Source organism: Gekko japonicus, unplaced genomic scaffold, assembly GCF_001447785.1.
Source record: "Gekko japonicus isolate JY-2015 unplaced genomic scaffold, Gekko_japonicus_V1.1 scaffold46, whole genome shotgun sequence".
NCBI classification, from domain to species: domain Eukaryota; kingdom Metazoa; phylum Chordata; class Lepidosauria; order Squamata; family Gekkonidae; genus Gekko; species Gekko japonicus.
This window is the reverse complement of record NW_015169173.1, coordinates 58,766-86,201: the sequence shown is the minus strand read 5'-3', so window position 1 is coordinate 86,201 and position 27,436 is coordinate 58,766. Positions and strand designations below refer to the sequence as shown.

General features: G+C 44.8%; 2 protein-coding genes across 2 annotated transcripts in view; one reads left to right on the top strand and one right to left on the bottom strand.

Moving 5' to 3' along the window:
* Positions 1-19,194, top strand: part of RAB14 (RAB14, member RAS oncogene family) — a 49,830-nt gene extending 30,636 nt beyond the window's left edge. Inside the window, exons 2-8 of the mRNA XM_015415831.1 lie at positions 8,014-8,072; positions 9,746-9,799; positions 10,807-10,984; positions 12,976-13,042; positions 15,120-15,207; positions 15,478-15,508; positions 16,862-19,194. Coding sequence (XP_015271317.1) covers positions 8,021-8,072; positions 9,746-9,799; positions 10,807-10,984; positions 12,976-13,042; positions 15,120-15,207; positions 15,478-15,508; positions 16,862-17,039 — 648 coding nt within the window. The 5' untranslated portion in view covers positions 8,014-8,020 and the 3' untranslated portion in view covers positions 17,040-19,194. The remainder of the gene's footprint in view (positions 1-8,013; positions 8,073-9,745; positions 9,800-10,806; positions 10,985-12,975; positions 13,043-15,119; positions 15,208-15,477; positions 15,509-16,861) is intronic.
* Positions 19,195-19,634: 440 nt separating this feature from the next.
* CNTRL (centriolin) overlaps positions 19,635-27,436 on the bottom strand; it is a gene marked incomplete at its 5' end in the record, with an annotated part of 66,127 nt that continues 58,325 nt past the window's right edge. Inside the window, 10 exon segments of the mRNA XM_015415817.1 lie at positions 19,635-19,920; positions 20,402-20,481; positions 21,361-21,469; positions 21,908-22,117; positions 22,729-22,791; positions 23,311-23,586; positions 23,889-24,029; positions 24,408-24,613; positions 24,943-25,168; positions 25,877-26,065. Of these exon segments, the coding sequence (XP_015271303.1) occupies positions 19,873-19,920; positions 20,402-20,481; positions 21,361-21,469; positions 21,908-22,117; positions 22,729-22,791; positions 23,311-23,586; positions 23,889-24,029; positions 24,408-24,613; positions 24,943-25,168; positions 25,877-26,065 (1,548 nt within the window).

Here is a 27,436-nt window from a genome sequence, read left to right as displayed (position 1 = left end):
CCAAATAGACCAGTGCCGTTCAGCGTCTGAGAATTTTTTAGAAACGTAAGCGAGTGGGTGCAATTTCCCGTCCTCCCCCTTCTGTAAGATAGCAGCCCCCATAGCCACATCAGAAGCGTCAGTTTGCACAATAAATTTTTTCGTTTCATCAGGGTGTGCTAGCACAGGCTCGGATGTGAACATGCCTTTCAACCGCTGAAATGCCGCTTTGCATTCCGCCGACCATTTGAGAGGTGCCCCGGGTTTTGTGGCATTAAACCCCTTTCCCTTTGTTTTTAACAAGTCATTTAGGGGTAGTGCAATCTGGGCAAAGCCTTTGATAAATGAACGATAAAAATTGGCGAATCCTAGGAACCCCTGTAGTTGGCGGCGTGTTTTGGGGGCCTCCCATTCAACCACATCCTTCACCTTCCCAGGGTCCATCTCCAACCCCCCTCCCGAAATGCGGTAGCCCAGAAAGTCAATGTGCGTTTTGTGGAATTCACACTTGGACAGCTTGGCAAACAGTTTGTGCTTATGTAACGTTTTTAGAACTTTTCTGACAAGTTTGACATGTGAGGGGAGGTCCTGAGAGTACAGTAAAATGTTGTCTAAGTAAATAATAACCCCCTTAAACAGGAATTCATGGAGGACCTCGTTAATCAAGTTCATGAAGACCCCAGGGGCCCCTTGCAGCCCGAAGGGCATTACCAGATACTCAAATTGCCCCAGAGGTGTGTTGAACGCCGTTTTGCCTTCGTCCCCTTCCTTTATCCGCACTCTGAAATAGGCGTCGCGCAAATTGAGTTTCGAAAACACTTTCCCTTTGGACGCCTTTGTTAATAAATCTTTTATCAAAGGAAGGGGATAGGCATTTGAGGTCGAAATAGCATTCAGACCTCTATAATCCGTACACAAACACAGGCCCCTGTCTTTCTTTTCCGAACAGGACGGGCGCGGCAAAGGGGGAGGATGCCGGTCTGATGAATCCCCTAGCCAGGTTCTTATCAATGAACTTTCGCAATTCCGCCTTTTCCGCGGGCCCCATTGTGTAAATTTTTCCCTTCGGAAGTTTGCATCCCGGAAGGAGCTCGATGCTACAGTCAGTCTTACGCTGTGTGTGTGTGTGGGGGGTAATTCGTCAGCCTCTGCCTCCCCAAAAACCTGCGCTAGGTCATGGTATTCCGGTGGAAGGGTAGCCATGTCTTCTGGAGTCAGAACCCCACAGGGAAAGGTTATGGCGAGAGGACTACCCCACTCCCCATTCCATTTGTGGTCAATGCATTTGGGTGACATAAACTGAACCTTCCCCTCTTCCCAAAGTATGTATGCGTCGTGACTGAACAGCCACGGGGCACCCAAAACCAACGTGAATTGGGAGTCTGGTGTGACCACAAAAGTTCTTAGTTCCCAATGTTCTCCAGCCCCCAACCGCAACGGCATGGTCTCATGTGCACACGGTTTCATGGGCGCCCCATCCATTTGCGTAAAGATGATGGGGGATTTCAGTTTCTGGATGCCCGCCTCCAACCCAGTCACTACATTAGGGCTAATTAAGTCTCTCCCACAGCCCGAGTCAATAAGTGCTTTCACCCGCACGTGGGTCCCCAGGATTGGGTTAATTAAAGACACAGTCACGAAGAAAAGAGAGGGGGGTTCTCTCACCACTATAGGTGCCTCCGATGCAATGTCCCGTTGTTGCGCCTCTCCTACAACAGGACGTTCTATTTTCCCGACACCTCTGGTTCCGAATCAGCTGAATCTTCCTGGTTGGTTTCAGGCGCCGCTTGCAGTGCTTTGGAAAATTTGGGTTTAGCAACCCCTTTCTTAGGCGGGGTTGCCGGCTTGGCCTTGGACTGTGGAGCTTTTTCTCTTGTTTGGCGAGCACCACAATCTGCGGCAAAGTGGCCCTTCTCCCCACACCTAAGACAGAGCCCCATTTTCATCCGCAGGTCTCGCGCTGCTTCCGACAGTCGCGGGGTTCTCGGTTTCGGGGTGGGTGGGTGGCTCACCTTCCCTCCGTTGCCCCATCTGGAAGGTCCTCTATAATCCGTACACAAACGCAGGCCCCCGTCTTTCTTTTTCCGGAACAGGACGGGCGTGGCAAAGGGGGAGGATGCCGGTCTGATGAATCCCCTAGCCAGGTTCTTATCAATGAACTTTCGCAATTCCGCCTTTTCCGCGGGCCCCATTGCGTACATTTTTCCCTTCGGAAGTTTGCATCCCGGAAGGACCTTGACTTTGATCGTCAGGTAGTGGTTCGAGGGGGGGGGGGGGGTAATTCTGCTGTTGGCCACACCCAACAGCAGAAACTCATGAGGACTGGCTAAATTAGGGGTGTGTGGCCTAACATGCAAAGGAATTCCTGCTACAAAAAGGCCCTGGGTTTTGACAACAAACAAGGTAAACAGAATAACAAGCAAAAGGTGGGTGTGGCTGGATAACCACACTTCTGGTAACATGGGGGTGTGACCTAATGTGCTAATGAGCTGCGCTGTCAGGGGTGTGGCCTAATATGCTAATGAGTTCCTGCTGTTGGGTGTGACCCATTATGCTAATGAGTTCCTGCTGGGCTTTTTCTACAAAAAGAGCCCTGGTAGATGCAACGAACATGAAGTTGAGCCAACTTCAAAGGACGGCGGAAGACAGGAAGGCCTGGCGGGATCTGGTCCATGGGGTCGCGAAGAGTCGGACTTGACTGTGCGACTGAACAACAACAACAACAATTGGCTTTTCTTAAATCACAGCTCTTAAGCAGTTCTTCCCTGCTAGATGGGGAGGGAGAAAGGCAGCAAGAACAGGAAGTGACACTAAGGCATCTGACTAAGGTTCAAGGGAAGCTGCAGGGTTAGTGTTCAGAAGTAGGGGCAATTCTGCGTTTTGTCCAGCTACTCCTTGTTCATATGTTTCCCTTTAAAGAAGCAAAAGGAGCTCCAGATGCATGAAAGTTTTGACAAGATAAGCTTCAAGTCTTATGAACAGCTGAAGAAGAATATACCTTAGCAAAACCAGACAGCTTTCTAGGAAACTTTTAAAATCTCCCAGTAATCTTTCTGATGCCTAATGCTTTTAAAGTAATGTACCATTTGATGTTCATCCTCCATAAAGGATTTAAAAAATTAAATTTCAGTTTTGAAGTTAGTTACAGGCTAATGAAAGCTTAAGTTCATAGGAGTATGAGCAAAAGGAATGCTTCAGGGAGGGCACTGCAAGAAGATACAATTAGAACAGGCCTTAATACACTCCCTTTGGATTTAGGAACATGCACAAAATTTAGGAACCAAACTCATTTTTGCATTTTTGGGGCTCTGTGTTTTCTGAAACCTAATCCTAACTCCTTTCATAGTCATGCCCATTTAAGAGAAGGCACCATCTTAGAAGAATCATTTCTCTTCTGTTGTGTAAGAAAGGCAGAGGAATGTGCTGTTTACAAAACGTTTGCTACCAGTTTTTACAAGCATTGTGTGTATTTCTTAATCTGCTGGGTTATTCATGGGTAACTTTTTAATTGACCTAAATATTGTGTTAATCTAATCAATTACTGCATCCCTACTTGAAATACCACTGACTTTAACAGGGCCTTCTTCCAAGCGTTTGCTTGCAGCTCTCAAATTAGAAATAATGTGCATAAATAGTTCACAATAAATTAAATCTTGGTACCTCAAATAGAAATGTGTCTTTCTAAATATTTTATTTGTTTATTTATTTATTGTTTCTATTTGTATCCCACCTTGCCAGACACGCTGGCTCAAGGTGGCTAATAGGATTAAAATATCATAGAACAATACAGAGTTAAAAGAGTTAAAAATACAATACAAAATTAAACATCAATTTATGGATAAAAAAGACAAGCTAATGATGGCGGTATTCCAGATCAACCCAGTGATAAAGACAGCATCCAACAGGGTCAGATGGTGGTGATATTCCAAATCTGTCCAATGGTAGAAATAGCATCCAACAGGGTCCCAGGCCAGAAGATGTTCTAGAGCACATTCATCGGTGGCAGCTCCTAATCGAAGGCCTGGTGGAAGAGCTCCGTTTTACAGGCCCTGCGGAACTGTAAAAAGTCCTGCAGGGCCCTGATGTCCCCCGGGAGCTCATTCCATCAGTGTGGAGCTGCCACTGAGAAAGCCCTAGCTCTGGTAATAGTCAGCCTGGCTTCTTTCGGATCAGGGAGAGTCAGGTGATGTTGTGACCCTGACCTCAGTGCTCTCTGGGGCACATATGCGAAAAGGCGGTCCCTCAAGTAGGCAGACTCCTGACCATATAGGGCTTTAAAGGTTAGAACCAGCACCTTGAACCGAACCCGGTATGCTATAGGCAGCCAGTGCAGCGTCCTCAACACAGGCTGGATATGAAATACTCTTAAAGAGTAACACTCATTTATTCATTCATCCCCAACTCATTAGAAACAAAAAGGAATCACAATCTTAGGGACTAACAGATGTATTCAAGTATATGCATTCATGGCTTTTAGTCCATTTCACCAGATGCATCTACTGAAGTGAACTTTGGGTTCCATAAATCTCTTAGTCTTTAAGGTGCCACGAGACCCCTTTTATGCTTGCATTAATACTCCACTGCAGTTTGTAACTCATAACCAGAATATTTTATGAGCCTCAAGGAAGTCTGCTTGCCAAATGCTCCTCTTTTCTGAAGTGCAGGATGCTGTACAATTTGGTGGGGAGCAAATGTCCAGAGGCTCTTAGGAAACACAAGCAGAAAACAAGCAGTACTTCTGCAGAGCATCTCTTTTGCACCCTCCTGTTGTATACTCAGTGTCAGCTTTTCCATTCAGGAGGAACTGGATTTCAGATCCACCCTCCTCGAGGGAGATAATCACTTTGTGGCTAAAACAAGATGGGTGTTTCACACATCCAGAGATTGAGAATCCTGGTATTGTAAGTAGGGGTCGGAGTTCTGTCTTGGCTTGTTCTGAGGCAGCAGTATTGGGCAAATGCACCCTTATGAACACAAATGGGTGATAGAGTTTTTATTTAGGCACCATTTAGGAGGGCTGAGAAACTGGTGTTAAACTGCTCCTATGTAGCTTGTGGCAATAACAGTGTAAAGGCCAGAGAGAGATGGCACATATGCGTGTAGATTGCTTGCCTCACATTGCTTTTCCGGGTCTTCAGGGCTGCCCTGGCTATGCACTCACGTGTCCCTTTCAAGCTGAAGCTCCAACGAGCTGCTGCTACCAGATAGTCCAGTGCAGAACATAGGGCTCTTGGATGTGCCAGGCAAGGAGTTGAGAGGCTTTGCAGTTCTACTCAGGTCCTGGTGCTGACTTTCTGTCTCCGACAAAGACTGCATTTGAGTCTGAGTAGGGTTGCCATATGCCTGCAGGGCATGGAACATCTCCCACCCCCAGCAGGCTTTGCCCACCAGGAGAGAAAAAAATTGCTGTCAGGTTTTCCCAGAAGAAATATCACACCTACCTAGAAGTTTTAATAATAATAATTGCCAGAGACTGTGTAAAACCATAAAGTTTTTGGCGATTCCTAGAGAGGTGACATAACTTCCTGGTTTTTCTGGAAGTGATGTAACATCATTACTGACAGGTGTGTCCCATGTCCCACCTCCCTGGTCTCCTGGTTGCCTGGCTAGGCCTGGCAATCCTGAGTCTGAGGCAGGGAGCTGTTAAAGGTTCAGAAACTCCACTGCAGGGTGGAGGTGGCAGTGACAAACCATATCAACCCGATTGCCCAGATTTGTTTAGCTCTGCATTGGCTGTTTCAATTGGTAGAGCTATATGACTCAGGGCAGCAGTGTAACACTTGATTTATTATGCATTTCCTTTGCTGTTCTTAAGAATTTTGTGTGCTGTTTATAGCCCAGGCTTGTCAATAGCTGCTAGTTTGCGGGAGAACAGTCTGTAAATACTGGCTCCTCCTCTTGATTAAAATAAGGATGCTTCAGCATTCAGGCTTGTGAACTCTGTGGAATTCTTTTGGCAGCTCCTATAGCTAGTGTTGCTGAATTGCTCTAGGCACTGAGCAGAATTCAGACTGGTTCAAGAGAATGTACAGTGTGGCATTTTCCTTGCAATTAAACTCTGGGTAATGTGCACTATAATAGAGTATTATTTAAGCTAATGTACATGAAAGTTGGTGGCTTCTCTTCTTTTTGAGCAAATGAGTAGGATTAGTACTGCAGTCCTAAATGTCCATTTTTTAATAGACTTGTTAATGTCAACTAGGTTTTCACAAGCTGAGGATTTGGACTGCTCATGTGATCTCTTGGGGATCCTCACAATACAGTTACGGAATAGATTCTAGTATGGAACCCCTTAACTCCCATTAGCTAGATGCTAACCAATATTCTGAGCATCTTCCCGGGTTCAGATCATCTTTTATGCTGGAGACTGCAAAGGATGCTTTCTGCTTAGACTAGAGCAGTATGACTGCCAAAGTGGTGGTTTGAGGTTTACTTACTGGAAACTTGCAAAATTGAGCAGTTGTGGCAGTGAGAATCTTTTCTGCTGCCGTCTCATCTGCAAAATACTGTTCCAGGTGGAAGATGTCTCAGTCAGATGGGTGGGAAATGCCTCTGCATGGTTGTCAGATTGCTGTGATTGCTATTTACTTTGCTAATAAAGTTGTTCACTTAGAAGGCTGGTTGATTCTTCAAACACTGTATCTGGGCTGGGCTTCAGAAGCCGGTCCTCATCCTTCCCATTTCAGTTACGTTTTTTCCTTCCACTGCCAAGGATGCTCTTGTTACTGGAAGGAATACCACTTCAGATTGGATTTGTGTCCATTGTGGCTGGTGGAAACTGTTAAAGAGAAGTTGGAGATGTTACAAACTAGGATAATATACCAGTCTTTTGAAGGCAAGTGGATAGTTTAATATCTGTAATTCAATACTCTCAAACTCCAAACAGTGATGTTATCAAGCCAGTCACCACTGTTCTGTTCCACTTTAGTTTTTAGGTTAAGCTGAAGATTGTACAGCTTCCAGTTCACTTGGATTTCATTGGGTTTCTGGACTGTTCTGCTGATCTTCTCGTTGCTCATAGCTTTGCAAATAATTGACAAATTAGGCACCATTCAGTTTGAGACCTTCGGGTGGTGGTGAAGGGAATTTGTGTTGAATATCTCTTCCATCCTGTTTCAGAGGATAGTAGTGAATAGTTGCTTGTTTCCTAGTAGCTTTCTTTGCAGGTTGTGCCTTCCTATTTTCAAGGTTGTAGTGGTACCTGAATTTCCCATATTCATAAGCTGTAGGTATTACAGAATTGCAGCTGTTGGCTTCCAAATAGAAGCAAGTTGGCAGGTGCTCATTATAGCAGTGCTCCAGCTTCCCTAGTCGCTTCTTACAAAGCATAGAGTCCTGGTTTTGACCTGAGAGCTCAGTGTACATAGCAGGTGACTTCATTTCTGAGGCCAATTGCCTTTCTGATGGCCTGAGAACCTCCTTGCGGTCTCTGTGGTAGGATTAGTCAAGGTGTGCATGGGAGCATTCTCAGTGGTTGCTGTACAATGGCAGAACCCATGTCTCCTGGAAACAACAGGATTGCAAGGGCTTCTGGAGGTACAGGCTGTGTCTAGTCTTTTGGTTACCACCAGCCAGGAGTCCAAAGTTTCTGAAGAGACCACACCTTTAAATTAAAAAAGGCCATTCCAGTTTGATTTGTCACAGCTCTTCTTTGAGGGTATGTGTGGCAATGGGAGGGAAATCCATTCTCAAATACGAAGCAGAAGAATGTATTTGAGTTCAGCCTGGTTCCCTGTCAGCATGCCCACATCTTCTCCAATCTGAGAGTGATCTTGCTCAGAAGCTTCTGAGCAAGCTAGACACAGCTAGTACTCCATATGAACATTTAGAATGATGTAATGAACTGCTAACTTAGCATAGTTCCTTCCAGCGTGTGACCATATGGGGTCCAGCTACCTTGATTTTTTGTGACTCCTTTGTTGAACTACTAAGCGTTCTCAGTGTACAAAATGGATAACTTGATAGTTGGAAGCAATGACGTCAATGCAAATAATTACCTTTTAAGTGATTCCCCTCCTTTTTTATTTCTTCTAGTGCCACAATGGCAACTGCACCTTACAACTATTCCTACATCTTTAAGTACATCATTATTGGTAAGTATAAATGTGTCCCATCTACAGATATCACTGTGTTAAATGGTTGACCCAAATTGGCCCATAACACCAGAAATCTTTCTGTACTTCCCTTCTGAAAGGACACTTAATGAAAGGAGACCATGTGAGAAGAGCAAACTCTCTTCAGTTTTATCTTTAATTCCAAATTCTAGTTCCTCAGACATAGTCATCACTTTCTCACTTGTGTGTCTCTAAACACCCATGTAGGAAGCTGTCAGTTTGAAACCATCCATAGTATATAGACTTTGCTTAAAAGCTGAAGCTGTTTTCCTTTCTCATTCAGTTGAGGAAGCCTAAGATTCAAGATGCTGTGTGCATCACTGTGTTAATTTCCACACTGACAGACACACACACACACACACACACACACACACACACACCATCCCCTGGTGGTAATTTCATGTTATGAGGTTCTTAACGGCATGAATTATACAGAACAGAATGGCAGTTGGCACATACAGAGTTGTGCTGGATGCTTTTCATTCAGAGAAGCGAGCATTGTGCAAGATACAGCTGTTGCACAAACTTATTGCAGTATGACAATTGCATGTGGTTTAAAAGTCTGAGTCTGAGGTATGAAATCGACAGATCTGGACTGAGTCAGTTTGTTCAGTCAGTGCTGTGGTGGGATTTAACCTCAGGTCTATGTCCAGCACTTCCAACGCAGGCCCCCCCAAAAGTACTGTGAAGACATAAGATGGGGGAAAGGTTTCAGCCGGGCATAGTGCACCTGTGATCAAAGCACCTGTTTCCTTGCATCGGGTCTTACATGCTGTTGATATCAAGCTTTAAATTACCACCGCACTAGTTTACCATCTACGCCCCATATATAGACATCGGGATGGGGGCACGTACATCTATGCCCAAAATTGCTGCATTATGGGTGAGAACAGGACGTTTAGGGGGCGGCCATCTTGATTTTAGAAACTGTAACTTGGAATTTGGAAAGTAGCTGAGAGGAGCACCAAAATTGTTTTAATGAGGATGTAACTTAATATTTTGTATTGTTATTGTTTTATCTGGCAAATATGCCTTGTAAACCGCCCTGAGCCTCCAGGGCGGGATAGAAATGTGAATAATAAATAAATAAATAAATGTCAGGGGTGGGTGAGTTCTCTCTTCCTTTTACAAACGTCTTGTGATGTTTCTGGATGGCTGCTAATACGTCTGAGGTTTCTTTTACTGTGCCGAAAGTGGGAAATTGAGCATTGTCCAGCTTTTATAAAACCCATGGCAATCTAGAGGAGGAAATCTTCCACTGCTGAGTAACTACATTCAAATTTCAGGTACCTAGACTGCTTCCGGTCTTTCATGATGTTATCAGACTTTAAAAATGAAACCTTGTTAAGCAAAAGCACATAATAGTTTTGAATTGGTCTGCAGTGTGAGAAGCAGACCCGTGTTAGCCACAGTCAGCCTCAGACAAATTCAGAGTTTCACAAGCAGAAGTGCTAATTTTAGCTAGAGGTAGAGTGGTGTAGTGGTCAGTGTCAGGCTAAGGAGATATGGGTTCAGATCTCCTCTGCAGTGAAGGTCTCTCGATATTCCCTGGGGAGTAGGCCAGCCCAAGATTATCACGTCACCTGCCTTGAAGGGTGGGATAAAAGGTAACAAAACAAGTTTCTAAATCTCTAAACACTTTTCTTCAACAGGAGACATGGGTGTAGGAAAGTCCTGCTTGCTCCACCAGTTTACAGAAAAGAAATGTAAGTGCGTTCGACTTGCGCTTCCCTTGGGCTACTTGGCGTTGCTGTCTGTGGGGATGGGTACAGTAAAGCTGGGGCAAAGCATGTGGCAGGAATGTGCCAAGGGGTGTGATGTGTGTAATATGAGGGATTTAAATACCAATCCTTGCATCTTGTTTCCAAGTGTTTCAGCCTCAGTCTTAACTAATGTTTGGAAGAGTGTGGCCAGTAGATGAGCCTCCCTACACAAGTGTAAGGCAGGAGCCTTCTGGGAACACTGGTGTACTTTGTGCAGATCGGGCCTGAGTGGTCAGTCATTGGTGAATTCTGGGGTTGCCATTCCTGTGTTCGGTCTGTAATTCACCACTAAACTCCAGTGAGCTTCTTTCTTTAGGCAGTTTTTTAAACATCACAACATAGATCGGATACTTAACAGAAAATGACATCGATCTACAAATTCTGATGAATCAGCTGACTTCTGAGTACATTTAATGAGAAACGTGAACTTGAGTGGGCGGCTCGAAATGGGGTGGTGAAATACAGCATCTAAGGGTGGAGTGGATGTTTCTTCTTCCTGCTGGAGTAAGAACCACGAGAAATTCACTAGGCTTGTATTTGTATCCCAGTTTCATAAAGGCTGCCATCAAAATAAAAGATAGGTCTCTCATAAAATTCCGGAACTCAGATCAAGCAGCAAACCAAGCATTAACGCATGCAGAAAACAAGACCGAGTTCAGAGGCACATGCCAGAGACATTATATCACCCCCTTGGTAGATTAGAAGCTCACAGAGAGAAAGGCCTTACACATGTTTAAAATGGCAACATTTCTTGTCTAATCTCTGTGGCAAGCTAATTCTATTAACTGGGCGCAACCACCAAAAAGGGCCTATTTTTCACAGCGGCAGACTGGACATGACAGTAAGAGGGGGCTGTTAAGGAGATATCAAGCAGGTCGTAATGCATCAGTATTATTGTGGAGAACTGGACTGGAAGTGCTGTTGCCTCACTATGTGTCTTTTTGTGGCAGTTATGGCGGATTGCCCCCACACAATTGGCGTCGAGTTTGGGACAAGAATAATTGAAGTTAGTGGCCAAAAAATTAAGCTGCAGATCTGGGATACGGCAGGGCAGGAGCGATTCAGGGCTGTCACGCGGAGCTACTACAGAGGAGCAGCAGGTGCTCTAATGGTCTACGATATTACTAGGTAAGATGGATTCCTTTGTTAGACACTCTTGATGCACTTACTCTGACCTAAGCACTCTGCTAAATCTTAACTGTGCAGTTATTGGGTTGAGGGAGGGGGGCAGTACACAGTGATCAAAGTGTACATGTAGAAGGTCCAAGATTCTGCTGGCGAACTTGTTAAGCTGCTGCCAGTCAGAGCGGAAGATACGGAGGTAGGTCGTTGTCCTCAGATTGCAGCTGGGCTTGGTAACCAACAGTTGTTTTTTGCTTGCCAGCTAGGAAATCCAATCTTTCCACAATTATATCTGTAACGAGGTAATTCCTGGACTGAACGGACACCATATTAATAGGTAATAATGTGAAGACTGAAGCGCAACAACTTCAGTGCCCACTTTTTCAGTGTTATGTAAATCAGTGATCATTCGAATGACTCTTAACCTGCTTATCTTTTCAAACTTAATTTCTTTTGTCAGCAAATACAGAGTTTTAAAAGCAGCTGCAGCACTGCACAACATGTACGTTTTCTAGTGAAGGAAATGTTTCATATAATGTAAAACTTCTTTGTACATTTGGTGTTTTCATTTATACCACAAAATGTACATGCCGTATAATATTTGATCTTGAAAGTACCGCTGCACCCTTGGCATTAAAAGGACTACTAGTACAATGCTGACTTTAAATCCCTGCTTGAAAGAATTGCAAAAATGAAAAGAGCTGAAAACCTGTCCAAGAACAGTGGGTTCTGCAGAACCTTAAAGACTATCATTTTCTGTTGGCCAGAGTTTTGAATCAACTTTTAAAGTTGGTTTTTCCAGATAAAGGAAGGGGCCATAATGTGGTCAGATATCTGCACATGCAGCTCCCCAAGTTCAGATGCTGGTATGTATAGATAAAAGGATTTCTAGTATTGTAGCTGGATTGATCTATAGTTGAGACCCTGTAACGGAGTAGACATTGCTGGCCTAAATGGACCAGTGGTGTAACATGGATGGGGGGGGGTTTCCCAATGCAAGAGACATTTTGAGGTGGTTTACCATTGCCTGCTTCTGTATAGCAATCCTGGACTTCCTTGGCCTCCCATCCAGGTACTAACCAAGACTGACCCTGCTTAGTGTCTGAGATCTGATGAGATCCGGCTAGGCTGGGCTATCCAGGTCAGGGCTAATGCTATATAGTAGAAGAGGAGAAGAGATTGGATTTATACCCCAACCTTCACTACCCAAAGGAGTCTCAGAGCAGCTTCCAATCACCTTTCCCTTCCCCTCCCCACAACAGGCACCCTGTGAGGTCGGTGAGGCTGAGAGAGCTCTATTGAGAACTGCCCTTGAGAGAATAGTTCTGCGAGAACTGTAACTGACCCAAGGTCACACCAGCAGCTGCATCTGGAGGAGTGGGGAATCAAACCCAGTTCTCCCAGATTAGAGTCCGTACTCCTAACCACTACACCAGACTAGTAGTTTCACCTGTTGAAGCTTGCAGTCCTGTACAGTCAGGTGGTTACTTTTGAGACACAGGATAACCTCTGACGAAAGCAAAAGTAAAAGTCTGCTGCAACCCATCCCTTAGCCTTCAGGATCGCTGACCAGGAAGAGCCAGGATGAAAGGCATCTTCCTCACTGGTGAACGTGCAAGTGTTTTTATGGAACCTGAGTATAAGGCGGTTTCCTCTTATTGGAGGTTCAAGAAATACCACCTCCCCCCCCCCCCGTAGACAGCCAGTAACACTAATGATGAAACCAGTAACATTGTGCTGTTACAGTATAATTCAAACAAAACCCATTGACACTGGTGTGCATTAAACAAATACGGAACACAAAAGTTGCTGACATGTTCAAAAGTGTTACATCTACTTGACCCAAGTAAATTACAGTTAATAAGAAGCAGCAAACTTCGGCTAACGGATTGGCACTGTGAAGTTTTTGAGCCCCTTAAGAATAAACAGGTTGTTTTACTACTGGTATTTTATGAGTAATGAAGTCTTTGAGCCCTGGCTTTTCTTTTTTTTGGCAGAAGAAGCACGTATAACCATCTAAGCAGCTGGCTGACGGATGCAAGGAACCTCACTAATCCAAATACTGTAAGTTTGGCTGTTTGAAACACGTGTAGATATAGTTGTCAACCACTGAAGACTTTTTTTAAGTTGAGTTCATCATGGTCAGTTAGTGGTATGTGCAGACATACTTGCCTAATACACTAAACACCATGTTTCTCACTTTCCTGAGGCTTTCAAGGCGGCGTGAGAACTTGCAGCTAGATAAAGAGAAACTCTGCCCATCTGTAGTTTTCTTTTTTCATTCTCATCTGGAGCAGAGGATATAATTTTAAACACTGGGTGCCAACTTTCCCATCATCTTTATGGAGGCAGAAACTCTTGGAATCTTTGTCTCCTCCTCCCTGGTGGTGACCTTCACCCTCCGTTCTTTTACTGCTGCCAAAGGTGTGCAAGGAAGTTCAGGGAGCTCTGACCTTCCTTCTGTGTTTTCTCTAGATTTCAAATTTGATTTGATTTCAGATTTGATTTGAAATCTGCCTTTACTGGCTGATCAACGGTTGCAGCCCTAATTAAAGGTCTTTTGCCATAGCAAACCTCCCCCCCCCCAAAAAAAAAATCCAGAGGTCTGGCTGAAGTGTTGTCTTGGCGTGTGGTGTAATTGGTTGTCACATCTTATAACTGGGAGGCTATGTGATAAAGCGGCAACATTTGTGATATCCTGGCCTGTTTTCAGCTGCAGAGCCGGTTGAATAAGACTTCTCCTTAGATCTTGCTTGTCAGGTTTGTTTTAGTCCATTACGTTAGTGAAGTTCATCTTTAGCTACACGGTTTTGAAATATTTCTCATCTGTGTGGCCTAAAGGGGGTTTCATTATCTTCTCTGCAGTAGTTGGAGAAAAATGAATGAATGATTCTGAAGACATTTATGCATACTTTGGTTTGATCAGGGCTCCACAGCTGTAATTTTAGCTGCCCAAGCTCACTTCCTCTTTAGCACAACATATTTTATTGAATAAACAGCATTTTCTAGAAGCTCTACAGTGAGGAAGTAGGAGTGTCAGCTAAGTGATACTCCAGCATTTGACAGTTGGACTTAACTGGGGAAGACGCAGAGGAACTGTCATGCATGCTCTCTCAAACACAGCAGGGCTAGAGCATAGCAGACTGGCGTGTCTTTAACATTCCTTGAATTTTTTTATTCTTCTGCTAACATGTCACCAATGTTCAAAACAAGACTCCATTTAATGCCTTCCATTTGCCAGAACTACAAAGAATAATAATAATTTTCATATGGCGGCGTGTGTGTAGTATAGCCAGGAGATCCTAAGATTGTCTGGCAACTTAAAAGTTCCAGTTCTTTTAGTATTATGTGCTACTAGGTGGTGAGCTAGACTTGTTTTTTTTAAGGCAAGAATGGTTTCAGAGGTGCTTTGCCATTGCCTGCCTCTGTGTCACAGCCCTGGTATCCCTTGGAGGTCGCCCTTCCAAATATTAGCCAAGACTGACTCTGCTTATCTTCTGAGATCTGGCTAGCCTGGGCTATTCAGGTCAGGCTGCCAATACTACAATCTACTTGTATGATCTTGCAGTTCAGGGGTGGTTTTTCTACGTGCCTGGTCACATAAGAACATAAGAGACGCCAATGTTGGATCAGGCCAAAGGCCCATCCAGCTCAACACTCTGTATCACACAGTGGCCAGAAATACCAGTGCCATCAGGAGGTCCACCAGTGGGGCCAGGACATTAGAACCCCCCCCACTGTTAAACCCCCCCCCCCCCAAGTACCAAGAAGACAGAGCATCACTTGCCCCAGAGTCCCTATCTATACCTTGTGGCTAATAGCCACAGATGGACCTCTGCTCCATATGCTTATCTAATTCCTTTTTGAAGCCATCCATGCCTGTAGCCGCCACCACTTCCTGTGGCAGTGAATTCCATGTGTTAATCACTCTTTGGGTGAAGAAGTACTTCCTTTTATCCGTTCTAACCCGACCGCTCAGCAATTTCATGGAGTGCTGATATGCCTGTGTGCCATAGGGGGCTTGAGCAGCAGGTCTACCAAGTTTCTTGGGCAAAAAAAAGAGAGAGAGACTGAAGGTGTCTAATTTTGTGCTGCCTTGGCTGGCTGACAAATTATTGACTTGTGTCTTGTCCTGGTGCAGGTGATAATCCTTATAGGAAACAAAGCAGATCTGGAAGCACAGAGGGATGTTACATATGAAGAAGCCAAACAGTTTGCGGAAGAGAATGGTGGGTATTCTCCTTTTTAGGGAAGTCTGAGCAGAATTCCTGCCCATAGGTGTGCCTTGGGCCCCTGTAGCTGTGTTGGGGGTTGCCAAGGAAGGATGCAGCCCTTGCAGCCCGGTGTTGACGTCTCTTCTCCGTCGATCTAGATATGCAAGTGACAGCCCTTCCCTCTCCCTCCTGGGGTTCTGACCCTGTGGGCTCTCTTGCTTGGGAGGCTTGCCAGAGGGACTAGGGACTTCAACTGTGCTAAACTTCTCTCTTATTTCTAAACAGGGTTGCTGTTCCTTGAAGCAAGTGCAAAAACGTAAGCAGTGGGCTTGATTATGTGAAATTGCTGTGTATGACTCCATGATGCTTTTCAGAAGAGAGCAAGGAAAACTTGATTTTAGCCTTTGTAGGATATGGAATGGCTTTTTATGGTGGTGGTGGTGGGGGGAAGATCTAGCTTGGAGTGTGGCTCATGCCTCTTCCCTTTGCAACCGTTAGTTGACGGGCTGCCTCAGTTCAGTTTCCCATCTCCGAGGCTAGAGATGGAGAAGCTTGTCTGAGCGCTGGCAGAAAGGTACGGCATCGACCTGTGGTGTGTGTGCAAGCAACCAAAATGTAAGGAGAGAGGGAGAGTTGACATCCATCCTTGGCCAGGCCCACTGGGAGTAAACGGAGTCCCAGCAGGGCAGCTGGCATCTCAAGGATTGTCCCAGACCCCTCTGGTGGCTACACAGTTTCAGGGGATACAGTCTCAAATCAGTTGTGTGGATTGCCTTTTCCCATGGTGCTGCCAGTGCCTTTGGCAGAGAAGCGGCTTTGCGTGGCATGCAAGATGGTTTAGCACATGTACCAGTTGTCTGCCCTATCCCAGGCCCTAAGGGAGGCCAAGGGCACTGCTTCTTGGCCACCGCCTGCCTTGCTCCCCTTCTAGCCATACTCCCCCCCCTTATCTGTTTTCACTTGTTCCTGTCTTCCCTCATCTCTTGATGTGGTGCAGAGTATCTCACCCTTTCATACCAGCTGCATTGTTGGTCTATGCCAGGCCCACGCCCACTATAATGTTTTGTCACTGGTCCATGAGATTGCTTGAGAGGCTTGGGAATGACAAGTAGTTTTCAGTTTTCATTGTTCAGGAAGTGTGGCGCACTAATATTTGCCACCTGAGATGCACATCCTGTGCCTAATAATATGTTTTTAAGGAATTCAGGCATGTCGGGGTTGTGAATCGTAAATAAGCTTAACTTTCCAGCCAGCCAGCTCTTGATACCTCCAGTCCAGCTGTAGCAAGCCACAGCTACGGAATGCTCTTAGGATCTTTCTCTTCTGGCTTGTGTACGTCTCAGCTGAGGGCGGTGTAGTGGTTAGACTTAAGGGACACCCGCATTCAAATCCCAGGCTCGCTTTATTGGTTGTCTGTGGGGATGCCCTTGGCTCAGGTGCTATCTCTTGCACAACATACTTCATGGGCTGGGGGAATTTACACTGTCCCAAGCTATTTGGAGGATGGCATAAATAATACGCATATTAACTCGTGCCTTCCACCATGAGTTTAATGAAAGCTAGGACTTGGAGGGTTGAGGAACTGTTTAACTCAGACCGACAGGATCTCTTCTGGAGCGGAGTCCACCACATCTGTTCTGAATTAATGTCGCTGCTTCTCCTTCCACAGAGGAGAGAATGTTGAGGATGCATTCCTAGAGGCTGCCAAGAAAATCTACCAGAATATCCAAGATGGGAGCCTGGATCTGAATGCTGCAGAGTCTGGTGTACAGCACAAGCCTTCAGCTCCGCAGGGCGGCCGGCTAACCAGTGAACCCCAGCCCCAGAGAGAAGGCTGTGGCTGCTAGTGACCTCAACGTCTCAGCTCTGTTTCTGACCTTAAACCTCTGTTAGGAGCAGTGCTTTTGGCTGCTTCAGTTTCCTCTGTACATCTTACTGGGTTTAATTAAAACTCTTGAGGCAACAGTTTAACACAGTACTAAACTGCTAAAAGTAAGAGAAACTTAGATGTAATCAGGTTATCAAAGGCAAGTAGAGTCAAACCCTCTCCCTGCATGGTAAATCTAGAAGTCTTTTTTTTCCCCCTCCCCCCATGATTGTCCTTGTGAATAGTGTCACCGATCCATGACTTACAAAACAGAGCACTGATGCTGGACCTCATGATTTTTACTCTTTCTCTCTTCCTCCGCAGGGCTTTGTCTCTCTTGTAAGGTTTAACTTTGTTAGCTTCAGCATTTCCCTCGATCTGTAACTGGTCTCAATCTGTCCTTTTAGTAACAAAGAACGTGACTTGCTGTGGAGTGGCTTCCAAGAGTAGAGCAGGAGTCCACAGAACGTGTGTCTCATTGAAAAGATTCCCCGTTATACAGTCAGGGAGGTGGGGGGACCCCATTGCAGGGTTGTATGTTTCATCCGTCTTAGCCTAGCGCACTCTGCAGTTCGATGCTGCCACCCCTGCCTCCTCCTCTTGGAATTTTTATCCCTGACCCTTGTTAGCAGAACGTAAATATGTATAAATTTTGAAGGAACCGAGCTAACACACTTAAGTACCTTCTGTGTATATGATTTTAATGAGAAATAAAACTGATTACTGGCATTAGAACAATGCATAAGAATATATTGGTCTGTACAGTTCAACCTAATACATGACCACATTGCCCTGCTTAGTAAAACTGCAGTCCACTTTATCATAGGCTTAATTCTGTGGCATTGGCATTTTGGAGGTGGCAGTTGGGAAGCTGGGTCCCTGCCATGGTGCAAAAGGCATATCTGCCCCAATGTAGTAATCTGGCCCATAACTACACTTTGGCCACCTATTGCTGTTTCCTAATACTCCTGGTCTTGTGCAATTGGTGTGTGCTTTTTCCTTTCCATTCTCTCTTTTGTTAAGAGTTCTGCATTGATCCAGCTTAATTTCCTGCCTTATTGTATAGAAGGCTGGGCTCTATTGCACATTTTATGCTTTTTACGAAAGGGTTGTTCTCAACTGGACTGTCATGAGTATTTTGCTCTTTAGGTTCTTGAACTACACTGTGGCATTTGACACTACAGTTGAACAGGCTTAATTTGTGCTCCTGCTAAATTCTTCACCCCTGCTGTGGTTGCAAGGATCTTTACTGAAAGAACTAGCTCAAAGCAATTGTTTATATGCAGACCTGACTTTCTACTTTGGTTGGAGCCATGTTATGGAAACAATCTCTACTCTGTACTGTACCCTGGCATCATGGCCTTTGTTTTTTTTAAAGAGGAAGGCCAAGGAGTAGTTGAGCATGATTGGGGGTAAGAGGAGCACGTGTGAACGTTTTGACTGCAATGTTCACAGTTTAGAAATCCGCATAAGACACTAAGCAAGGCTGTGTTCCAATATGTAAGCAAAGGGTGATAACCAGCATATTGTACAGTCAATGTTAAATAAAAGCCAAAACTGGAATGTGCAAATGATTAGTGTTTGGGTAACTTGTGCACTGTCCCTTGGTGTTTTTCCTTTTCCCTTTTTTGGATCCTCTTAGGTTCTTGCCCTCTCCCAAGTTTCTTAAAATAGATGAGTATAATAAATTTTTTTGCTATAATGAATTGCACCAGGTGGGGGATTTTTGCCCAGGGACCATGACGTGTTGATACAACTAAGTTTGGGCAAAGGCAATCACTTCCTGCAGCTTGTTGGTGATGCAATATCCCCCCTTACATTTCCCCAGATGAAAGTTACAGTAAGTCTTTGTTTCTGTGACAGGACTTATTTGGGCTGCTGTACTCATTTAATGTAACAATGCTATTATCTAAATATTTGTAAATAAAGTACCTGTATCTAGATAAGTGACAGTAGTTATTCTTTGAAGACTTCTGAAGTGGGTGCAAAATTATTTCGAGGCGGTCACTGAAATACCTACTAGACTTCAGCTGTAGGGTGTGCTGTGTGATCCTACATATTCTTCAGTAAAGGAAAGAAACTCTAAATGGCTGAACTGGATTATATGTTTACCAGTCTCCCTTCTGGAATTTGACAGCAGCATTGGTGAACAAGTGTTACAAAAAGCAAAATAAAGCTGGTGAGCAGCTCTTCTCTTTGGAAATTTTCATTTTCAACTGGATGATATTTTGCAGGGAAAATGATGCAGGTTTACACCTGTGACTTGGCCAAATGTCAAGAGTGCTGACTGGTATTTTCCGGCTATGGCTATTTCTTTAATTTCTGACTTTCAGAACACCATCCACATGACTGAACCTACTTGATTTTGTCTTCAGGCTTGAGTACTGAGAAGTGGTATTTTAAGTTTCTGGAAGTTCTTCCCTGCACTAGCAAGGTAAGGGCTTGGCTAACCTGCATGTAGAAAGAATAACCGAGCTTGGTGCCCCTTATTTTCCAGAAAAAAAGCAGTGTTTGACAAACGTTATTTTATTAAAAAAATATGCTTACCCACAAATATTTCCCCAAACAGCTGTAAAAATATAAAAACCCAAACTCTTGCCCATCTTCAAATCTCCCCCTCCAAAGGTACCACTGAGACTAAGGCTGTAAGGTTTTCAAGTGCTTCATTAGAGTTCTTCAGACTTCGTGCTCAAATGTCACAGATTGCAAAAATCTTCACTATTATATATTGAATGGAGTATACGTAAGGAAAATAATGTGAAAGATGTCCCAAAGGAATGTCTCATGCAAGGAAATGAGGTAGCAATCTTCAGCTATTTTGCACCCATGTTATATGCACCAGCCAGCACATCACTGCTTTCCTACAATAAAAAAAGTCACATTAAGCCACACACACTTCCAACTATACACCAAAATCAATGGCAGGTAACAGATCAATTGTACCCATTTTCTTTACTCCACATTCCCAACGCTTCTCATTATACCCATTCTTGGCACTTAAAACTGGTGAGTAAGAAAAGGAGAGTCCCATTGCATGGAAAGAGAGTGTTGGGGTTTGCTTACAGCAGAAAGAACTGAGTTGCTAAAGTGTCTAGCTTTAGCCTACCTTTGGCGGGATAGCTGCTACCGTACATACAGGGATTGTTCCCACAGGCCATTAGCTTATCATTTTCTCTGTGTAACTGTGGCCTTTATGTTAAAGATAGTATTGACTTAGTGTGACCTCTTTGTCCAGGTACCAGAGGGTGATGCTGCTTAAAAGTAGGGTTTTCAAGAGGTTTTTCTAGTTCTTGTGGTCTCTTAACCAAAGGAAACCTACATTTCTAATACTAATGTACCTACCTGCTTTGCTGAGATTAAGCCGTGTACTGGTGCATTTGTGCAGAAGCAGATGTTGGTGGCATAGACAGGGATCTGGCAAACTAGAAAAGAAGCCACTTAAGTAAAAATAATTCCTCATAGCCATGTTGACTGGCCAGACTTTCTGGATTATGTGGTGGCAGAATAATTCCTAATACAATCATTTTTCTTTTCTTCATATTGGTTAGAGAAGCAGGCTATGATTAGATTTTTTTTAAAAAGGTATTCCAGATCCTTGAGGTCAAAATGAATAAGCCAGAGCAGTGTTATAGTGAATAAACTCATCAGGCAGCAGCTTCTCTCCCCCACCCTCTTTCATGCTGAGACTGTGCTCATGCTCCTGATTTCCGAAATAGCTGCCAATAAAGTTATTCAATAAAATCTCCTCAAACGTGGAACATTCTCTCATTCTGGAGGACTCAAAGATGCTTTTGCCTGCCTTCTTTACAAAAATGTGCTAAGAATGAAAGTTTCTTGTAGAAAAGGAACTTCATCAGATGAAGTCTCCCTTAAGTGCTGCACTGTGTGAAACGGATTCCTTTATGAACTGACAGTTCCACATCATAAATAAGACAAACAGTGGTTCTGTGGCTGCCATGTCTCTAAACGTCCCAGAACATTCATGTTTCCTGAATCTACAACTTCTCTATACAGATTCAAAGTCTCAAGCCTAAGTACCTTTCTGAAGTGCTGTGGCTACCTCCCTGATCTGGCTTTGTTCACATATTAGTATTCAGAAAGACTGCATCCTACAGGCATTACTAGGGTGGGTGATGGCTGAGCAGGGGGAACTTGCACAGCAGAACGTACAGCATCCTTCACCAGGGTCCTTATCAGTGAGCACTGGGTCTCCCTGGGCAGTGGGGTTGCCGCCTCCCCCCAGGGAAGGACAGCCATGCTGGGGATCCCAGGCAATTATACTAAATTCTGCTCCAGTTTACCTTCTTCTGGGGAAGCACAAAACCTTGCTCTTTTGCAGTTGGGCAGGTTAAAAAAATGAGATGCACACACAATCTTAGTGTGAGCCAAAGATGTGACCTGCCTTTGGCCCTGAGAGAAAGGCAAGTATATAAACATTTTATATAAATAAAGCAAACCGGGGGTGGGGGGGTGGCATATATAGCTAAGGTCAAATAAATTCAGGTTGAATGCAAAATGGAGGTGTTAGTAAAATATGCTTGAGAAAAACTGACATTTGTATCATTGGGAGAATACTGTATTTTCTGGTGTATAAGACTACTTTTTAACCCAGGGAAATCTTCTCAGAAATGGGGGGGGGGTCGTCTTATACGCCGGTAAATACAGTCTCTGGGCAAGTATATCCCAAACTCTATATTTTAACTGGAAAAGTTGGGGGTCGTCTTATACGCCGGAAAATACGGTATGTCTTATACCTCAGCAAAAAAAAAATTACACCCAGAAGAACTGATTACAGACTCCCTTGTATACAGACAAGCAAAAAAACCTTAATTGTCTATTGAAGCATACCTGATTCTTTGGGAGGTTCAGGTCTTCAGGAAGTGAGGCTGTTAATCCTGAAGAGTTCAGTGATGGAAAAAGAGAGTCTGTTGAAGTGCTGCTAACGAGCTCACCCAGGGCATCCACTTGCCTCTTCAGACTATGGAGGGTGCCCTCAGTCTGTTGCTTGCCTTTAATTAACACCTCCACTTGCTTAGACATGCACTGCCGAAGCTGAGCCTTAAGAAAAACAGTAGGTCAATATTCTGCATTTATTAGAAGACTTTTGATAGATAGCTGAAGCTGTTTGCAGAGCCTCAAATGTTCTGAGACAAGAAATGATGAAGCACATTTCATAGATAAGCTAACTTTAATCAAGACCATCTGTTTCCAGCATTCAGGGGATTTGCAAGGACCAGGGGAATGGAAAAGGCACAAAGATTTGGGCTGCTGGGATGGGTCTAGCAAGGAGATGTAAGAGAAAGGAGCAAGGTGGTGTGTAAGGCACACACATGCCCCCTAAGATAATCTTCAATTCTTTCCTGTCTCAAGATTTTGGGCCACGTGCACCATTTAGCCTAGAAACATGCCTTTAAAAATTAAAGCATGGAGTTCTAGCTCAATTCTGCACCAGACAGTAGGCTTTGTGCTTGAAAGTAACTTTGCGGAGACCTTCAGATTCCATAGTTTGATGTGATGCACCCTCTTCCCCCACAAATAACTTCCCTAAAAGGAAATGCCCCTGCATCTCACTGATCTGGACTATTCAGTGGACAGGAGCCCTGTGGCCTTAGAACATTCCTCCATCCTAAGAGCAGCTTGGCTAGGCTGGTAAAACCTGATGTTACTACCTTCAGCCTGTCTTCGTGGTGTTGCAGTTGTTCTCGGCGTGCTTTTCCTCGCCACTGTTCATCCTTTAGGGAGGGAAAAACAAAGACTGTAGTGCAGCCTGTTGGTTAGAAGTTCTTGACATGTCTCCTCTTCACCCCAATTAAAGTAAATGCAGAGAGGGTTGGCTGACAACAGATTAAGATGGCGTTCCAAGTGGAATCAGTCAGCAATTGTCATACAAACTAGTGTGAAATATCAGCAGATCTGTGAATATTATTTAACTACTCCACTCTGGAACAAATATTCTGCTTTGCAAGTTCCAACATCCCCAAGGATTAAATTTTTTAAAATGCAGGCTCCCAGACTTCAAGATTTAAGATTAAAATCTAGAATCCTGGACAGCAGAATAGCAAAGGTGACAATGGGAGTGGAGGGGTTAGGATTTCTAGCACTCTGTGTCAGGAAGGCTTATTGTATGCTTCAGACACTGAGGAGATGCACTAACACAGGAAGAGTGACTTTGGCCTGTTGCATCTGCACACAGCATTTAGTGTCCAAAGCAACACTGGTTATTAGATCGATTTCAGTAGGGTTTTGTTTACCATGACGTGGACTTTAGACATGTCCAATTTTCCATCAAAGCATGACACTCTGATCTCGTTGGCTGCAAATGGATAGTTTTCCTTTAGACATTCTAATTCACTCTGCAGTCTTCCCTGCATGTCAAAGGTTTCCTCCAGATCCTCTAATGCCCCTGGAGGAGACTGGCTTAGGTCCTGCAAACCAGTCCTCATTTTGTCCTTCACTTCCCGTTTTAGCGTCTTCACTGCCCCCTTGAGCTCTTTTTGTTGTTTCTCCAGCTCCTCTTGGCTCTTCATCTAAGCAACAGCACATGGATACAAGAGAGGCATTTCAGACAAGATGCACCAACAACCAGCTTGCATGACTAAGATCCAGTCAAGACACTTGGCAGCCTCCTGCTACGCTGAAGAACTATTCCTGAGTTCGGGGGTGGGGTGGGGAACACCCCTCTAGACTGCACTTTGGCAGTTCAGGATTGATGCGCCGGGTGGCCAAAATGCAAAGGAATGTATCTAAACCACAAACACTCGAAAAGTGTGTGTGGGAGGGCAGGGTAGCTAAAACTTTTGTTCTCCGTCCTGCAGATCCGCATTACTACCTGTGACTTGAGCTGCACATACTCCTCCTGGATCTGGCCAAGGTCCCTCATTAGCCGCTTTGCTCGCTGGTGGTTGTCCTGTGCCACTTGCTCTATGGAGGCTACTTCTTCCTGCAAACAGCTGTTCTCCTGTTTTTGCTCCTAAAATCAAGATGGGGGAGTAGGAGAAACATGAACAGCTTTGCCTCAATCAACAAGTATGCTCCGCTGAAACACAACCCAGATTAGAGTCTGCGCCCCTAACCACTACACCAAACTGTTTGATAGACCCACATCCCTCATCCTCAGCCCCCCCATCATTGTCACATTAATTGTGTTACAAAGCCTCTTTTCATCATGACTCACAGGTGGCAAGACATTTTATTAACATGAAACCCCAGGACCAAACAGATCAGATATGAGCTCATAGCCTGAATGCACGAGTTCCCTCACAACCAAACTGCCATCGACTGAATACATTTTGATCAACACCATCTGGTGCAGAGCGTTCTCTCCATCAGGAAATACACAGCAATGTACCTGAAGAGCCTTCTCAAGCTGGCCCCGCTGCGTCTTGATGGCTTCTCTCAGGCCTGCTATTTGCTTGTCAGCTTTTCTCCTCTCTGCTTGGATCTGACCTTGGAGGACGACCTGCTCTGCCTTTGAGAGATCCAGCTCTCTTTGGAGGCATAAGACCTCAGCCATCTTTTCTTGCAGCTTCAGTTCTTTTTCAGAAAGCTGATGTCCTGGATCCACAAGATTTAAACTGCCTTCATCACTGGAAAAGTCACACACACACCCCACCCAATTTCAGCTTATTGCCTACATCTGCATTCTGCCCAAGAAGCTCATGGGAGCACTTTAGCTTCACCAGCCCAATGAGAGAAATTAAGGTCACCCGTTGGGCTGCACAGCTCAGCTTAGATTTGGACCAGGAATTCCCACAGAATACATTGAAGAGTTCATTCAGCTAGTCAGAGAATGACATTCTAGAAATGGCATTACCTGGCCCTGAACAAATCTTAGCAAAATGCCTAAAAACAGATCAACAGCTGCAGCCTTCAAAATAACCTACGGGTTTTGCTGACAGTTTCTTCAAGGGCTGCACACCAGGACTCTTCCTCCTGAAGCTTCTGGATCCGTTCTTCTGCCTCCTGGACTTTGGCAACCGTTTGCTGCAGTTGACATTGGTGGTTGGCCAGCTCTCGTTCCAACAGCTGTTTCTGGTCCTTCAGTTTAGCTGTGCACTCTTCCAGTTTCTTGTCCTCATGCCATGTGTCTTCCCTGAGGTTCTGAAGGATCTAGCGCAAGACAATGGGTCAAGAGTTACTTTTAGTTCAGGAAGGCCAACTGAATGGGTGGCAGCATTTGTTTCTATATATCATAAAGGATTCGGGCCTAAAAGCTTGCTTTGTCTCACACTAGATCTTAATACATTTATGCAAAGAATTTTCATTTCAATAGTTGGAGATGACTGGGTCAAGAAGAGTGTAGTGTACCTGGAGACAGACTTGTCTAGTAGGTGAAGACTTGTCTAGTAGGTGAAGAAAGCTCTGGTACAGAGAGATGCTGTGGGTTACCTTGCTTCCCATTTAAGGGAGATAAGAAGGAACTCTCCCTTACACCAGAAGGGCTGGTGAATATGACAAAAAGGGTACTTTTCAAATTGTCAAAGTGCCATACAAACTATCTCAACAGGGGCACTAATGGCTTGTATTTAAGAAACCGAGATTAAGGGAACAAAACCATTTACAGGATGAACATTCAACTGAAGGGCAGAGATTCTGCAGGGGCGTTACCAACATCATCCTGATCAGTCCCAGGACTGAAGAAGCCATTTGCCCAAGAAATACTGGGGTGCTGCTGAGACCTGCTGTCAGAACAGACCAACAGTAGAACAGTGATCTGATGGTAGATTAAAGCGGCCTCTCAGCCACCCTAGTTCTGGCCTTCAGTTGTTCTTTCAAGATGTGGAGAGTTTTAGAGCAGAGTGGATTAAACTCTCATACCGTTTCTTGTTGGGACCGTTTCAGCTCTTGCTCTTCAATTTCCCTGCAGAGCTTACGCAGCTGGTTCTCTCTCTCCCTTTGCTCTTCCTGGAATTCCCTGCACTTCCTCGAATATTCACGGACGTCGTCTTCCAGGGCTGCTTGTTCTCGAAGTGCTTCCTCTTTCTGCTTTGCAGCATTTTTCAACTCCTGCCCATTTCGGAGCAAAGCGTACAGAGTAACTTAGGGAGAAAAAACTTCTGCTCTAAGCCCTAATACAGTTGTGCTTGCTTACTCAAACACCCAAAGTGATCCCTGACCGACACATCTCAAATATTACATACTCTTCATCAGGGGCAAACTTGTTTGCTAGATAAGAAGTTTTTTTTCTGGTTTTAAGAGGGAAAGGGAAAGAAATCATCCATCTAGGAGCTAAAAAGAACCCGTACCTTAGCTCTGGGGAAGAGTATTTAATACTCAAAAAATGGCAGGCAAGTTCACATGGAATGCTTCAGCAAATAAATGGAACTGCTTTGTTTAGCCCCTTTTGGAGAGATGCCTCATTGCTGTCAATAAATGGCCTGAAAACAGACATACGTATTCTTTTCAGAGGGGCTTTTTTAACTGCTCAACAGCACCAACTCTGCAGGTTCTCTGCTGAAATTATTATTATGACTAGCAGTAAAGCCTGTTGTGAAAGCAATACAACGAGATCTAGAAAGAGGCTCTGGGGCAGTGCTCTGGCCAAAGCCAGACAGTGTCAATTTGCTGTGGTGACCTCAGCAGGGTATAATGACAGAGTCCACTGTTTTCTCCAGAGGAACTGATCTCTGCTACCTGAAGAGCAGTTGTAATTGTGAGTGATCTGTAGCCCTCACCTGGAGATTGGCAGCAATTGTTACCCAGGACAAAATGGCTGGTTTGGAGGGTGTAGTCTATGGCATTCTACCTGTCTGAGGTCCCACCCCTCCGCAAACCCCACCCTCTCCAGGCTCCAGCCCTCAAATCCCCAGGAATTTGTCAGCATGTAGTTGGCAACCCCATCTCCTTCCCAGCTAACCATCAACCTACCATTATCTGCCCCTTTGACTTCAGCTGACTTCTGCCCTCCCTTCTGCAGAGCAGTTGTAATTCTGAGTGCTCTCTAGCCCTCACCTGGAGATTGGCAACAATGGTTCCCTATGAGGGACTGACTGGTTTGGAGGGTGGAGTCTATGGCATTGTACCTGTCTGAGGTCCCACCCCTCCTCAAGCCTCACCCTCTTCAGGCTCCATCCCTCAAATCTCCAGGAATTTCCCATCTGGAGTTGGCAACCCTATCAGGACTGGCCCCAATGTGTTTTCTCCCAAAGGCCAAAGTAGGTGACAGGACCAAGCTTAGTTGCCTACCAACAGGCACTGAGGGGAATGTAAGGTTGCCAGCCCTAAGGAGGGAAATACATGGAGTTTTGGGGGGTGGATTCTGTAGAGGGCCGGGCGACGGAGGCATCGGCCTTCTGTCCCCCGCCTTGCCCCCCCAATCTCGGCCCGGGCGACCGCGGCTCCCGCCAGCGGCTGCCCGACTCCAGACCCCCCCGTGGC